This window comes from Equus przewalskii, chromosome 2, assembly GCF_037783145.1.
Source record: "Equus przewalskii isolate Varuska chromosome 2, EquPr2, whole genome shotgun sequence".
In the NCBI taxonomy this organism is placed as follows: domain Eukaryota; kingdom Metazoa; phylum Chordata; class Mammalia; order Perissodactyla; family Equidae; genus Equus; species Equus przewalskii.
Window position 1 is genome coordinate 90790791 of NC_091832.1, and position 16993 is coordinate 90807783.

Genomic DNA, 16993 nt, shown 5'->3' on the forward strand with positions numbered 1-16993 from the left:
CTTGAGAGATTATATAGTTCAGAGTCCACCAGCTGGAGCAACCTGTAAAGAGATACCATCTATAGGGTTGCCAGATAAAATACAGGACTGGACATACTTAGAGTAAAAAAGTATTCATTGTTTATCTGAAATTCAAATTTAGCTGGGCACCTTATATATCCTGTATTTTTATTTGCTGAATCTGGCAATCCTGGCCAGTTATTGAGCACCCACTGTATTCTGCATTCAGTCTGAGAAGTGAACTGCTGGGGCGTTTCCCCGGGATGGAGCTGAGTGCGAGTTCTAGAATCAGACAGCCTGGGTTCAGACTTGGCTTTACCACCTACCAGCTCTGTGGACTCAGGCAAGTTAATGATTTTTATTAAGCTTCCATTTGCTTGTCTGTGAAACGGGGGTAAGAAGAGGACTGACTTCCTGGGATTATCATGAGGATTCAGCGTATTCAGCAAATTTGTGTTGAGCACTTACTATGAATCAGCACCGTGCTTGGCTCTGGTGGACGCAGCCCTCGTAGTAAGGGTGATGAGTGTAATAAATAGAAACCAAATGTTAGGTAGTAAGAAATTCAAGTCGGAAGGAACACAGCAAGATAAAACATGGGATGTGCTGTTTCTCTGAAGGTTTGTGTTTCTGGTGAAGTGGCATTTAGCAGAGACGCAAATGACATGGGGGAGCAAGCACATGGCTATCTGAGAGAAGCACGTTCCAGGCAGAGGGGGCAGCCAGGGCACAGGTCCTGGTTGGCCAGGGAGCCTGCATGATATGCTTGAAGAACAGCAAAAGGCCATGTGACAGGAGAGGGGCTGAGAGAAGGGCGATCAGAGAGGCAGCTGTGGAAGGAGGAGAGCATGTGGGCCTTGTCGGCCTTGGGAAGGACTTGGAATTTGACCCTGAGTGAGCTGTAAAACCACTGGAGTTTTTGTTTGTTTGTTTGTTTTTAGTTTTTAAGTTTTATTTTTCTCGTTGAGAGAGAATTCTCATGCCATAAAATTGGCCTTTTAAACTGTACAATTTAGTGATTTTTAATATATTCACAGCATCATGCAGCCGTCACCACTATCTCATTCCAAAGCATTTCCATCACCCTGAAAAGAAACCCCGTCCCCATGAGCAGTCACTGCCCATCCCCCCTCAGCAAGCCCCAGGCAACCACTAATCTACTTTCTGTCTCTATGGATTTACGTATTCTAGATATTTCGTATAATATGTGGCCTTTCTTGTCTGGCTTCTTTCATTGGACATAATGCTTGCAGGGTTCATCACTTTGTAGCATGTGTGAGGACTTCATTCCTTTTTCTCGCCGAATAATATTCCATTGTGTGAATTGACCATGTTTTATTTATCTGTTGGTCAAGAGCTAGCATTTTTTTTTCAATTGTTTTATTGAGGTCATAATGATTTATAACATTGTGAAATTTCACATGTACGTTATTATTTATCAGTTTCTGTATAGACTATATTGTGCTCACCACCAATAGTCTAATTTTTATCTGTCACTGTATATATGTGCCCCTTTACCTCTTTCCCCCACCCCCATCCCCCTTCCTCTCTGGTAACCACTAATCTGTTCTGTTTATCCATGTGTTTATCTTCCACATATGAGTGAAATTATGTTAAGCGAAATAAGCCAAACTGAGAAAGATCAAACCACTGGAGTTTTAAGCAAGAAGTCCCACCATCTGACTCAGGTTTTGGAAGGAGCACTCTTGCTGCGAGGGGGCAAATAAAGGTGCGGTGCCCCGAGGAAGCAAAGAGATCACTTTAGAGGCTATTGTAAGAGACAGCAGTGGCTTAGACGAGGGTGGGAACAGTAGAGGTGGTGACCAGTGAGTGAGAATCCCTAAGGAGTAGGTGTAGGTAGAGAAAAGATGTCTAAAGACTGAGCCCTGGAGTTCCCTGAGGTTTAGAGATGGAGGGGAGACAGAAAAGGAGTGGCCAGTGAGGTATGAAGAGAAGCAGGAGAATGGGATTAAATGGATTTGAAACATGTAAATTTATGCCAGGCACCATCAGCAGCAGTTTATGTTTTAGCTCTTGTATTAGTTGGAATACAGGCTAGGCTGTTGTAACTATAGACCCCAAAATAGATTAAACAAAATAGGAATTTGCTTTTCTCTTGCTTTCAGTCTGCATAGGCAGTTCAAGGCTCTTATGGAGCTCAGCGGCATGGCGTCAGGGACCCACACTTTCTCTTATCCACTCTTGAAAAATGTTTTATCCTTTCATGAGGGGTGGGTGGCTCCTTTTCTTTTATGGGCTCTTATGCCTAGAATTTCTACTCACATCCTATTGGCCAAAATCTAGTCACCTGGGCACAACAAGCTGCAAGGGAGGCTGGGAAATGTTGTCTTTTGCTGAGCATCTGGGTACTCAGCTGACATTTTGAATTCTATAGATGAAGGGAGAATGGAGGGATGTTGGGGAGTCAGTTGCCAACCTGTGTGACTACCATTAGGTGTCTTTCACATTTGACTTGGCTAGATAATGCTAGTCCTTACTTGATAAAAGACATTCAAAAATTTCAAAAGGCAGTGCTCTCTATACCAATACTGTTCTTAAACTCAAAGGGAATTTCTCAACTCCCGGGTTGTCACTCACTTTTCAGATGGCTTGACTGTTTTCTATCCTAAAATGTTAGCCCATAACTTCAAAGCCATTCTTTAAAAAAGAAAAAAAGCACTTTTATTTTGAAATAATTATAGATTCACAGGAGGTAGCAAAGAAATGTATAGGGAAGTCACGTGCACTTCCTCCCCCAGTCCCCTCCTGTCCCATGCTAACAGCCCAGACAACCTCGCTGCAGAATCAAAACCAAGAAATTGCATCGGCACAATCCACGGAGCGTATTCAGATTTATCAGTTGTACATGCACTCATTTACGTGTGTGTGGGGAGGTGTAGCTATGCGATTGTGTCACACGCATAGCCTTGCATAACCACCATCACAATCAAGATCTCAAATGTACCATCACCATAAGACTCCTTCAAGTTACCCCTTTATAGCCCCACCCACGCCTCCCTCACCCTATTGCCAACCCTGGCGATGACTAATCTGATCTCGATCTCTATAATTATGTTATTTCATGGTTGTTACATAAATAGAAACATGCAATATGTATCATTTGGAGATTTGTCTTCTTTCATTCAACATAATTTCTTTGAGGTTCGTCCAAGTCATTATGTATTCAGTAGTTGTGTTTTTTTTCATTTCTGAACAGTATTCCGCAGTAGGGACATACGAAGGCACTCTAGACCTCTGTTTAGCCTACCCATGTAACTGTTACCCAGGTCAATACCAGCACTCCAGAAGTGCCCCTTGTGTCCCCGTTCTGTCACTATCCATCCAACCAAGGGTAATAATTCTCCTGACTTTGAACACCATAGATTAGTGTTGCCTGATTTTGAACTTCATGTAAATGGAAATATACAGAATGTGCTCTTTTCATTCTGGTTTATTTTGCTCAGCATTCTCATTGTGAGATTTGTCCAAATTGTTTGTTTTCCTTGCTGCATAGTAATCCAGTGTGTGACAATACCACAGTTTATTTATTCACTCTCCTGTTAATGAGCATTTGAGTGGTTGCTTGCTTTTGGCTAATAGTGGCACTATGAGTATTCTAATATATATGTCTTTAGGTAAGATATATACACTTTTCTTTTGGGCATATGCTTAGGAAAGGATTTTCTGGGTCATAGGTATTTATCTGCTGAAAAGAAGCATGAGAATTTCCTGTTATTTATTTGTGATTGTTAGATGGCTTTAAAATAAATAAACGTAAGATAGTAAGTAAAGGTGTAGGACAGGATGCCTGTCATGTGGCAAGAAGTTTCTCATATGTATCAGGATTGTGTCTCCATCAATCGTGCAGACATGACACACTGTGCTGTAGCAGATTTGTCAGAAATACCGATATTGCTCCTTTCCAGAAATTTGGAACTATCCGGGCAGATTTGATTGAGCAGATGAGATTCAAACAGAGACTGAAGGTGATCCAGACCCTGGAGGATACTACGAAACGGAATGTGGTAAGTCCTTGGAGAAATGGCATGTGGCCTTCTTTCTCTATCCTTCCTCACCCTCCTACAGGTCCATAAATTCCTACTTGACAGACTGAAGATGATTTAAAAGAAGAAAATCAAGAACTTTCCCAGTATCTTTTCTTTTTTGTGTGTGTGGTGAGGAAGAGTGGCCCTGAGCTAGCACCTGTTGCCAATCTTCCTTTTTATCCTTGAGGAAGATTGTCCCCAAGCTAACATCTGTGCCAATCTTCCTCTGTTTTGTATGTGGAATGCTGCCGCAGCATGGCTTGACAAGCAGTGTGTAGGTCCATGCCCAGGATCCAAACCTGTGAACCCTGGGCCGCAGATGCAGAGCACACAAACTTAACCACCATGCCACCAGACCTGACCCCCAATATGACATTTTTGAGTTTGTGAAATTTGTTGTGTTTATTCCTTTTGTAGGTACGGACCATTGTAACAGAAACTTCCTTTACCATTGATGAGCTAGAAGAACTTTATGCTCTTTTCAAGGTGAGTTTCAAAGTAAATTCATGTATATTCAGGGACATAAAAGAGTTCACTTTAATAATTCAGTTAGTTCTGGATCTTTCTGTTAAATTCTTAAGGGATAGCATGAGTCTCAACATACATAAATAGGAAGATAGAGCTGAGAACATAAAAATGGAGTACTTAATATGAAAAAATAAACATATTCTTGTAATCATTTAAGTTGATGTTTTAGCTTTCTTCCACTCCATGTAATATTTTAACTGTTTCCTTGGACTTAAGAAAATAACGTGTTTACTTTATAATGCCCATTGGAATGATGAGTATTATATTCTGCCTGAAATTCTTGTAAATTGTAATTTCTTATATCAAGCTGTACTAAAGCACCCTTAAAAAGAGATATATAGCAGAATAAGAATAAAGCTGATCAAATGGCTAAGGAAAAGCCTAATTGATTGAGTCTCTGTGATTTCAGTTTAGTAGTTCAGCCCCTACCAGGCTTGATCCTGAATAAGAAAATATGTTAGTAAATAAAGCAATGTAGAATTTTTTTCTTCTAGAAAAAATACTTTTGTCATAACTATCGTTATCGACCTCATAGGTAAAAATGTGGCAATTGACAGGAAAAAAATCCTAACGATGCTTTTTATGCAGGTACCAATTTTTATCACCATCTCTAGTTGGGTAGCTTCTCATATATACGGTCATGTGTCGCTTAACAACAGAGACGCATTCTGAGAAATGCGTCATTAGGTGATTTCATCATTGTGCAAACATCAGAGTGTACTTACGCTAACCTAGATGGTATAGCCTACTACACATCTAGGTTATATGGTACTAATGTTATGAGACCACCATCATATATGTGGTTCATTGTTGAACGAAATGTCGTTATATGGCTCATGACTGGTGCCTTTCACCCCAGAACTAAACTTGGCTGTATTGAGACCTGCTAAGATCATAGAGGGACAAACATAAAGGGACAAGCATGAAGATCTGAGCTGAACGTCAATAGATCTTAGAATCAGAGGATATGATCGCTGGGAATGTTTTCACTAACATTCCCACTTGCCTGTTAGCAACTGGAGGGTGCTACCATTTTATTTATTTTTGTTTCATTAGTGCCTCCTATGGTGTCTCTCCCCGGTAGGTGTTCGAAACGTGTGTGTTTAATATATAGGTAAATTAGTGGTCAGTTATCAATCTGGTACAGTCTCTGCATGCTTCTTGTGCAGACGCAAAGATTGGGGTTTCCTGGATGGTTAGTGATGTGCTTTGTGCAGCCCCGCAGCATGACCAACCAAGGGGACAATAGCACCCCCACCAGCCTCCATTCAGCACTTGAGAGTGAAGTCTCTGGCATGTGCCATCTCATTCATACATATAAAGCACTGTAGCTAATTGCTTGGTGTAAGTTGGTTGTCAATATAATGATGCAACTTATATCAAAACAAAAAAATGTAATGATCCAACTAAGGTCAGATTTTAAAGGGATACTGAAGACCATAACAGATCTGCTTCACAGGGTGGTGAGGGGAAGGGCCAGGATTTGGGGTCACTAAACAGACGTGGGAGTAGCTGCTGGAGGCAGCAAGACCGTAGACAGATAATGGGAAGAGCCTGAGACTCTCGGTTGGTGTCAGGGATGGGAAGGAGTCTCTGGAGCTGTGGAACCCAAGATGAAAACTTCAGTTATGGACTCTTTCTTGAGTCTTTTGAACACTTTTATTGGCTTTAGTTCACTTGAACAAACATTTATTGAGGCATTTTGCATGTCATATACCCTGCCCGACTTTTCAGTCATGTAAAAAGCCACTTTCTGGGAGTTTTTCTGCAGATAGAGAGGAAAGATGCAGTCCTCTCCCAAGATGCTTACTGCTTGGGTTTCTAGGGTAAAACTTGGTGGAAAAAGGTGAAAAGCTGCCATCCTGCTGAAGATTTGGTAGAAAATGTGCTTCAGGACCTCTTTGTCCTAGTTTCTCTTGAACTGTTTCCTCATTAGTCCTTCGGTCCTTGTTCAGTCTCTGGTCCCTTAGCCACTGAATGATGCAGTATGGGTCTCATCAAGAAATAGGAGGTGATCTGCCTGGCTTGTCTCTGCTGATGGTTGCGAGCACCAGGAAGGTGCCTGCACCCACGTTCAGGCCTATTTCCAGAGTAACTTGGGTGCTTCAGTTAAGAGGAGATGCTTTGGGTAACCTTTATCCACTGACACAGCTCAGGTGAAGAGGACCCCTCCTGGGGATGTAGCATCAACACAGCCCACTCACAGACGGTTACTGGGTATCACCAGTGATAGTTCAGAGTACAGCTCAACCCATGGCCACCGGAACCTCAGCCTCTGCCTCCCTGCCTCTGACGTCACCGCTGCATCTGCCCTGCAGCCAGAAATGCAGTCCCCAATCCCTGGTGAACTTTGACATGCTTCCTTTATTCTCCCAAGGCCACCTTGGAAAAAACCTGGCTTTGGCTCTGCTTTCCACCTCTCCTTCCTCCTCCCCCTACTCTACTCTCTTTTTTAGGTTATTAGCTATAATTCCCAGTAAACAACAATGTGATAAAAACATTGGTCCTCTTTGCTTCTTTCTAAATGAGAGCAAAACTGAAGTACTATACACAACAGACTCCCCCACTTTCAGAATCCCCAGGCAAGGGGGAAAGATCTGTTTCGAAGGTGCTTTTTTCTATTGCAGTATTTATACGTGCGTGTAGGGAAATATTCAGATGGTACTATAGGGAATAAAGTAAAAACAAAGTCCCCGTCTTCATGCCCTTCCCGTCTCCCCCACCCACCATCCAGAGCTAACTGTAAATGTCTGGGGGGAGGGATGTCTTTCTGGGCTTTTCTATCACATGTTTTATCTTTGCAGTCTTCCTAGAATGCGTGTGTGTGTCCACCAGAATCAATATGACCTCGTGAATAAAGAAGCTGCCTTGTTTCCAAGAATAGAAACAGGAAGCTTTCTGTTGGATCCAGATCTCTTCCTCACCACAGCGGTTCCTACTCATAATTTTTCTAGACCTATTTTCAGACGTGTGAAATAGGACCACACTTATAGCTTGAAGATTGTGACTATGATTATGTTTATGTGATTGTGATGACCAGGAGATAGGGGGTTTACGGGACACTAAACCAGGAATTAGGAAACCCGAGATCTCCTCATAACTCTGCTTTGACTAACTGGTTGGGTGACCTTGTGTGTAAGCCACTGAACCTCTGGGCTTCACCATCCTCACCTAGGAAACAAGGTGGTCAGATTGCCCAAATTATAGATCCTTTTCAGGTTAACGTTCTATTTATTTCTTTTAAGGAAAAAAATTGTTTATCTTTACGAGAGTTATTTCTTAAAATGCTTGTGAGTATGTGTGTAAGGGAGAAGAAAATGGGGTTCTGGGGGGTTCCCCTTCTTTCTTCACCTACCTCCAGTAGTTCAACTGGATCTTTCATGCCAGATATAAACAGTAGAGATGGTTGCCATGGCATTGGTGAAGGGTGGTCAAGTAGAGGTATGTGTAGACAAGGAGAAGGCAGAGGGGGCCCTGAGACCAGAGCACAGCCCTAGAAGATGCACACAGGTTGACTGAAAGCCTTTTTCCCAACTTGGGGTGGGGGCCTCTTCCTGGTATTTGTTGCGAGATGGAGTCCCCAATAATCATTCTGTTCTTTAATTTTTCAGGCAGAACATCTAACCAGCTGCTACTGGGGTGGGAGCAGCAATGCGCTGGACCGGCACGACCCCAGCCTGCCTTACCTTGAGCAGTATCGCATTGACTTTGAGCAGTTCAAGGGGATGTTTGCTCTTCTCTTTCCCTGGGCCTGTGGAACTCACTCTGATGTGCTGGCCTCCCGCTTATTCCAGTTATTAGATGAAAATGGAGATTCTCTGATTAACTTCCGAGAGTTTGTCTCTGGGCTAAGTAAGGACGTGATGTTATTGCATGAGTTTGGAGGGGGCGATGGGGCAGTCACTACCATGGTCCTCAGTGCTGCTCTCAGGGCCATTGTCCCCATAATGCCTCAGAAGATTGGGTTTAGAGGGCAAAGGACCACATTTTAAGGTTTGAAAACTGGTTGTAAATTTTTTTAATGAATGGATATATTATATCATTAAATTATTACCTTCTACATTAGATAGTTCTCAGCACTATTAAAATACATTACCAGAGAATTCACAAGACAGTAAAATTCCAACTTAAACACTGAAACCACAGACTGTGATAACTTTACAACAGAAAAAGAAATGTTTGGATGGATTGCTTTTCTTTCACCAAAAAATATATTTATATTACATATAATATATTTCATAAAATTTCATAGCGCTTTTACTAAAGGGCTGAAAAAACCACAACAGCTCTGCAGTGCAAATGGAAGTCTTTTCTGTCTGCTTTCCCGGGAAGAAGGGCTGTCCATCATGAGAGTGCACACTCACACCCACACCTCCCCAGGGCCATGTGGATTGCTGCGTGTCAGCCTCACTGTCTGACCTGTTCACTGCCCTGTATTCTTACTGGATTATTGTTCCCTTTATAATTGAGCAAAATAGCTACGTCGTAGTCGAGCTTGGCCCACCTGATGTGAGGTTGTGGATGTAGCAGGCATTATATCAGGCTGCCAGAATGAGATAAGAAGGAAAAAATGTTTTATTCTAATTGTGCCCCTCTGTGACCTTGGGCCATGTAGTTTAAAATGACCTACCGAGGAAAGATGAAGGGGTCAGACATGGAGCCAACGATGATTCCACAGAGTGCCCTAAACCTTTAAGAATAATGACTGGGAGAAGGCTTAAAGGCCAAAGGAAGCTGATGGTTTTTAAAAAGGCAAAGATGAGGTCCTCTTAGGTAAGAAAAAATGATTTGTATGAAGCACTGATATCTTTCCTTAAAAGGGGGGCCGTGGAAGAACTGGCCTTTATTAAGGGCAGGCACTGTTCAAATGAATTAGAACTTGTTCTTTATCACTTAATCCAAACAACAGCCCTTGGAGGTACTAACGATGATGGTAACTAACATTTGTACTGCGTCGGCTCTGCTCCAGGCACGGTAAATAGTTTATGTGCATTTAATTTGCCTCCAGGCACACAGCGACAAGGCTGGAGGCACAGTTTGTACAGTTCCTATTATGCTTCACTACTTGCCTGCTTCTATCATTATCCCCATTTTCAGTTAAGAGATGGAAGCTTGGAAAAGTTAAGTAACTTGCTGAGACGGGAGTTTTTAGCAGGTCTTCAAATACGTTTTCTGTTCTCGAACTGTCAGTACCTGCTGGGCCCAGGATTCCAACGAGGGCTGTCCAGGAAGCTCATCTTTCTCTCACTACTCAGTGCTGAAGACAGCAAACTGGATTTCTTTTAGGGAAGAAGGAGGTATTAATTTTTAATTACACAAGGAATACATAAGTAAACTCTGCATTTTTAAAAAGCAAGACAATCCAGACAAAACTAAAGAACCCTTTGGCCTTATCCTAATCTTTTTCTGTCCCAAGGCAATTACTTGTCATCCTATTAGTATGTATCAATAGGGGAGTATTTAAAAATTATCTTTGGAGAATAAGGAGGAAGAAAAAGAAACATGTTCTGCATATAGAAAGTCATAGAAATAAATGCAAATATCTGATTTACTAAAGTTCAGTCAAATCCAACAAGGAAAATACTCTTCAAAATCTTCAAGAAAGGATAGGAGGGCTTGAAGTCCAAGATAGAGAAAACACTGGAAAAGTGTGCTTCAGGCTTCTTCAAATGCAGTTGAGTTCTTGAACAAAGTAAACTACACGCCAGATTACTGGGTGAGCTCTCAGAGCTGTTGTCAGCCTTGTGGGTCAAATATAGTTATGAAGACAGACAAGTAGACCAGAGATGAGAAATTCTGTTCAAGTTAAAAAAAAAAAGCTAAAAAATGAATTCTGGAAAAGATAGATCAGTAACTAATGTTAATTCCCAGAAATTCCCTCTAGAAATTAGCGAACAGATGGTCTGTATGGAATTAGAAACGAGGGATTACTATCAGAAGCCATAAATTAGATCATCTTCTTTTCCAGCCATGTCGATGGAAGGCAGAGTCTCTCTAAGCATGTCATGGGTGTCATGATGCAGCCGGTCATTGGCCAGATAACTCATTATCAATGGAAAAGGTGGAAGTGTATAGAAGTCAGTGATTGCATGACTGACTGAACACGGTCCCCAAGTGTAATGGTTAATGAGTCAATTTCAGCTGAGAGTTCACTGGTACCTTGGGCTTGGTATTCAACCTCACTGATTGTTTCCTCATTTGCAAAATGGAGTTATCGTCAGAACTAAAAGCGATAATTCAAGTCAAGTTCCTAGAACGGTGCCAGACTCAAAAAGGGTTAAGTATTATTGTCACTATGCTTACTATTTATCCCCCTCTGCTGGACGCAATCGGCAACTTAAACCATAAAGCTAGAGAAGGCATACTTACCAAATGGGTGGGCTACACGAAGCAGGGGGAGATAGCCAATATGTTGGATGACAAAAACAAGATTAAAAAGTATAAGGAGAGGAAATGATTGGCAAAAACAAATGGAAAGGGATAAATCAGAAATCCTAAATTTTAAGAAATGATTGTAGAAGAACCAGCTAGGGTGTCTGCGTATAGTATAGTGGTTTCAAGCATGGCATTAGGGTCAGACAAATCTGAGTTCAAATCCTCGACCTACCGCTTACTAGCCTGTGACCTTGAACACATCACTTAACACCAATAAGCCTGACTTTTCTCATCTGTAAAACTGGGATATTAATTAAACCCATCTCATGGAATTATTATGAGAAGAAAGTGAAATACGCACAGAAAATAGTTAGCGTAGGACTTACCACAAACAAATGGTTAATAAGTGTCTGTCATTACTTTCGTGATTAGTATTAGTGAGTGTGCAGACATCTTGGGGTTTAGTTAACCATGTGGTCAGTGTGAAACTCCAGAGAGGAGAAAGAGTATAAGACGTTGAATGTAAACTTAGGCTCTATCAGTGCAAGTCAAGCAGAGTTCCACTATTCTCTGATGTGAAGAAAAGGCTTCTGGAAACGCTCTGTCCAGAGAGAGATTGATTGACAAATTAATACAGTTAATGGATGTGGGTAAGAATAGGGGAGGGTATACATACAAACCATGTCATGTGAAAACTTGAAAAATGTGGATACCTGTACCTTGAGGAAGATTAACACCTGGAAGAGGTAAACTCGAGGGGGACAGGGCAGCTGTCCTTAAAATCTGAAAGGTTGTTGCGTTGAAGAGGCAATAGACCTATTCTCTTTTGCTTTAGACAGTATAATAAGGGGAAGAGGAGGAATTCTAAACGTTTTTTGAGTCATGGACTCTTTGAGATCTAATAAGGACTATAGCTATTTTCTTCCCCAAAAGCGATACACACATAGAATTTTACGTTTTGTGGGCTCATGGACTTTATGAAGTTGAGACTGCAGGTTTAGGATCCTGAAACTGAAGCAAAGATGGGTGGAATGAGATGCCTCTGGTCGTGATGAGCTCCCTGTCTCTGGGGATGTTCAAGCTGATGCTAGATTCCTGTCTTAATGTGGAGGTGTAAGGGGGATCCTATGTTAAGTGGGACATCCAACAAGATAACCGCTGATGTTCCTGTCAACCCAGATTCTATGATTCCTCTTTTCCCAAATCTGATTAATCTTCACCTCGATGATCTGAGATAAAATATTTGCAAAGGATTTTCTGATTCCTGAAATACATATGGACTTTAAGGGAAAAAGTAACAGGATTCTTTTGATTGAAGCTATTATGATGTAATGGCAGATAGGTTAGGATAAATTAAACTGAGGAAACATTTAGAAGAACCCAAAACAACTAAAAAGGATTTGTAAAACGAGTAATTTGAAGCAATCTCAAATATATTTTGAGATTATTTCTGAGCTCTAACAGTTATTTAGAGTGTTGAAGCCTCGTCGCATGATCTTTCTTATTAATAACACTAGTTTATTATGTGCCAGGCACTATTCTAAGCAGTTTATATCTATTGACACATTTAGTTCTCACATTTCATGGGTCCTGATGTCAACACCCCTGGCAGCATCTTCTATTTATCATCTGGCCTTATGGAGAGGAAATTGAGGTACAGCAAGGTTCACTCTCCCAAGGGCACATATTTAGTACAAAGGATTTGAAGCCAGACATCCTGGTTCCAGAGCTCTTAACCCAAATATGTCCTGGCCAGACCTTCTGTCACACAATGTTTCAATTTGTAAAGTAGACTTTCAGGGGCGTGCTAAGCCGGGAGGGGATACTAGCACACACAATGCATTTCTCATCCGTACTTACGTGACTTCTAGGTGCCGCGTGCCACGGGGACCTCACAGAGAAACTCAAACTCCTGTACAAAATGCACGTCTTGCCTGGTAAGTGAGCTACACAGAGCAGCACCTGTACCTGTAACCATGACCTGGCCTGAAACTTCTTTTTGGTGTGACCTGTTTGCCTCTTTTTGATACACAAAGTCACTCCTTGGTCACTGAGAATGAACTGAACAATGACTAGTTACGTAAGTTCCTGAATCCGCATGTGCTTGATCCTGTGGTCATTCCCCTGTTAGAACAATGAGTTGTGGTAATAGAAAGAGCAGACTTCTGCAAGAGATGGAATCACTGGCATTTGGTAACCCATGGAATGCAAAGGTTGTTAGAGAGGAAAGGGTGTAGGAGCCTGAGATTCTGGCTCCAGGGGAGTCGTTTTACCAGTGATGGAAACAAGTGGGAAAGATGATGAGGTTCTGAGTTCAGTTTTCAACAAGGTTGGCCTCTGATTGAGATGTATCTAGCAAATACAAAAATAATAATACTAATAATAAATAACTGAGGACAGATTGGCACTAAAGATAGAGTAAAACTGTAAATTTGGGAATTATCTTTATAGCTTACTATTTCCTAAAATTTGGTTCCTAAAGCATCATTCCACAGAATTTAGCAAAGTCTCCATAAAAAGGAAAATGTAAAGAGACACTTAGGCGTGGAGCTGTTAAAAAGGAGGGTCGAGTTAGAAATGAGTGAGCCCCTCCCCCAATAAGGGTTTAGAGGCTGTAGGCATTCAAGGCCCCCAGTGATGCTACCCTCCCACCTTTGTAACTTCAGCTTCTCATCCTCTCCTGTGTCATTTCTTTAACAAATAAAGCACACTTTGACTGAGTCATGGCCCTGCCAATATGAAGATTCTCTCTCCTCCCTGCTCTAGAACCATCCTCTGATCAAGATGAGCCAGATTCTGCTTTTGAAGCCACTCAATACTTCTTTGAAGATATCACCCCAGAATGCACACATGGTAAGTGACTTTCGTCACCAGGGGTACTATAATTCATTTCTACAGAGCCCCCTGTTATTGGAAAAAGTTGCCTCCAAAGCTAGTCAGTCAAGAAGTATATGAATTCAGTTGCCTAGTGTGTTACTTTCTTTAGAAGATTTTTGACGTTGGACAATTACTGTGACGAAGGTACTTCTGCCCACCAAAGAGACCGTGTACTTTGAGTCCTGGCGGCTTAGAAAAATCAATCATGTCCTGTATAGTTGTATACTTTGCTCCCCTCTCCCCACTGCAGTCAGGCTCATTAAGATCCAGAATCGGAACTAGCACTTATCTCAGAAAGCATTCTCTTATATCTGTCTTTGCTCTGTAACAGACATCAGCAAACTTTGGCCCCTGGGTCAAATCCAACCCACTGCCTTTTTGCACGGCCTGTGAACTAAGAATAGTTTTCCATTGTAAGTAATTTTTAAAAATCAAAAGTAAAATATTTCATGACATGGGAAAATTATATAAAATGTAAACTTTAGTGTCCATGAAGTTTTATTGGAACAAAGCCGAGCTGTTCATTTATATATTGCCTATGGCTGCGTTCATGCTTCAGTGGTCGAAAGGAGTAGCTGAGACAGAGACCTTATGGCCTGCAAGGGCTAAAATATTTACTATCTGGCCTTTTACAGAAAAGGTTTGCTGAGCCCTGCTCTGTGTGGTTGTTAGGTCCACATAGACATGATCCAACTCACTGTATATATCTCCGGGTTTACGTGTTAAAGCATGTACTGTTTTGTCCGGTGTGAATCTAAGCACCATCTCTCAGATTGCTAGCAGCGAGTTATTTACCTTCTCATTCATCATTAGGGCAGCTCCATGACTTCACCCGAATCCTAAAGTAAATGTGGGTTGTCGCTGGGTCCTTTGCCTCTTAAATGTTGCCATCCCGAAGCAAGCACAGCTTAGACCTGCTTTTAAACTGGGAGCCTCTAAGTAATTGAGTAGAGAGGAGTGAGTCAGACCCAGTCTTATTACTACAAGTTGAGGGTAGGAGCTTTAGACAGGATGCTGGCTCTGTATATCTTTATCTAGGTGACCTCAGGCAGGTTCCTGCGTCTCTGAGCCTCAGTTTCCTTATGTGAAAATGGAGATGATAGCTGTCATATAGGGTGTAGTAAGGACTTAATGAGATAATGTAGTAAAGCTTTTAGCATAGTGCCTTACCACATCCTACAGTATTTTCACCATTGTGAGCAATCATATTTTGGCTGCAGAATGTTTGCCATATCTTTCTTGGTGGACGCTCATTTCAGGAAAGAAGCCACTTGTTTCAGAAATGCTTCAGGCATAGTCACAGGCCAGTAGCATTTAATATCATTAAAAGACACTTTTTAAAAAATGTTTTTCTGACTCCAAAAGTACTATTGCTTTGTATTAAAATTTTAAAACAAAAACAAAATATATGAAATAAGCCAAGATACCTTAAAATCTAATAATAGAGAGCGAACTAATAATATCTTGAAATATTTCTTTTCAGTCTCTTTATTCATATTATTATAATAATATATATAAGTATATATAAAACTGGGATCAAACTGCTTATCCAGTTTTGTATCCTACTTTTTTCACTTAAAATCCAGTGAGCATGTTACCATGTCATTAACATTCTCTGAAAACATGGTTTTTAAATGGCTGTGTAATATCCATTGCATGGGCTTACCATACGTTAACTAGTTTTGAATATCTACTTGTTTCCTAAATTATTTTCAACATTAACAGGAGAGGAATTTATCAATGACATATAGTACATTGTCCTCACTGTCTTAAAAGTTGCTGAGGGGGCCGGCCCAGTGGCGCAGCGGTTAAATGCACACGTTCCACTTCAGCAGCCCGGGGTTCGCTGGTTCGGATCCCGGGTGCAGACATGGCACCGCTTGGCAAGCCATGCTGTGGCAGGCGTCCCACATATAAAGTAGAGGAAGATGGGCACGGACGTTAGCTCAGGGACAGTCTTCCTTAGCAAAAAGAAGAGGATTGGCGGCAGATGTTAGCTCAGGGCTAATCTTCCTCAAAAAAAAAAAGCTGCTGAGATTGATTTGACACTAAATGCAGTAAAGGTCCCATATCTGACACACCTTTTGGATGGCTGAGGAAGTGCTGTAATGCTGTCTTACAGGCAAACTGAGTGGGATTCTGTGATGTTGTATGCCTTTCTCTTGTGAAATCCTATGCGCCTCTCATGTCCTGTTTTAAGAAGAAGAAAGAAAACAGTTATAAGTGGTTTCCTTGAAAGTCATATTTTTAAAATGCCAGATTATGAATCTGAAGGAAATTTCTAGTATATAACATGTTTCTGTTTTCTTTTATCAACATAGGTTTTAATTTCTTTTTAAAAAGTGAGTTCTTGATCTTTTGTGGGGCCTGACAGAAAGTCAATCTCATGCCAGCAAAGTTCGGATGATAATATAACAGAGAAGGGAGGGAAGCCAACATTCCTTGGGGACCACCAGTTTTTAAGTACTGAAGACTACATGAAATCATCCATTTAATTCCTAATTACACCCTGAACCCCATTTGTGAAAGAGAATTCCGGGGGAATCCTTCACCTAGAGTAGAGATAGGGTTGTCAGATAAAATATGGGACACCAAGTAAAATCTGAATTTGAGACGAACAGCAAATTATTTGCTTCTCATGGGTTATGTCCCATGAGGTATTTGGGACTCAGTACTAAAAAATCATTTTTCTTTTATGTCAAATTCAAATTTAACTTGGTATGCTGGGTTTTTGTTTTGTTTCTTTTGCTCAGGCAACCCTACCTAAAAGTTTTTTCAATTTTCTACTACAAATGCTAAATCTATGGGTTTATTGTATAACATTCTCCTCTTTCCTTCTGACTCTTTCCTGGCAGTGGTTGGACTGGATAGCAGAAGCAAAAACAGTGCCGACGATGGCTTTGTCACAGTGAGTCTAAAGCCGGACCGAGGTACCGATTTTCTCCTCTCGATGTATGTTTCCCTCACTGCTGATTGAACACTCGTTTCTTGACCTTTGAGCACTTATTTCTTGGCATTTGGGTTTTAGGGAAGAGGACAAATTCTCAAGAAAATCGTAATTATCTGAGACTCTGGACTCCAGAAAATAAATCCAAATCAAAGAATGCAAAGGATTTACCCAAGTTGAATCAGGTAAGTGCTGAACAGTTTAATTCGTTCATTTCAAA

The 16993-nt window shown here is 41.2% G+C and overlaps 1 protein-coding gene across 2 annotated transcripts in view; it reads left to right on the forward strand.

Annotated features, from left to right (window-relative positions):
• Positions 1 to 16993, forward strand: part of TBC1D9 (TBC1 domain family member 9) — a 109260-nt gene that overhangs the window by 88553 nt on the left and 3714 nt on the right. For both annotated transcript variants that reach the window (XM_008528545.2, XM_070609046.1), the window contains exons 14-20: positions 3927 to 4025; positions 4464 to 4532; positions 8186 to 8426; positions 12821 to 12886; positions 13716 to 13802; positions 16682 to 16756; positions 16855 to 16958. In XM_008528545.2, coding sequence (XP_008526767.1) covers positions 3927 to 4025; positions 4464 to 4532; positions 8186 to 8426; positions 12821 to 12886; positions 13716 to 13802; positions 16682 to 16756; positions 16855 to 16958 — 741 coding nt within the window. The remainder of the gene's footprint in view (positions 1 to 3926; positions 4026 to 4463; positions 4533 to 8185; positions 8427 to 12820; positions 12887 to 13715; positions 13803 to 16681; positions 16757 to 16854; positions 16959 to 16993) is intronic.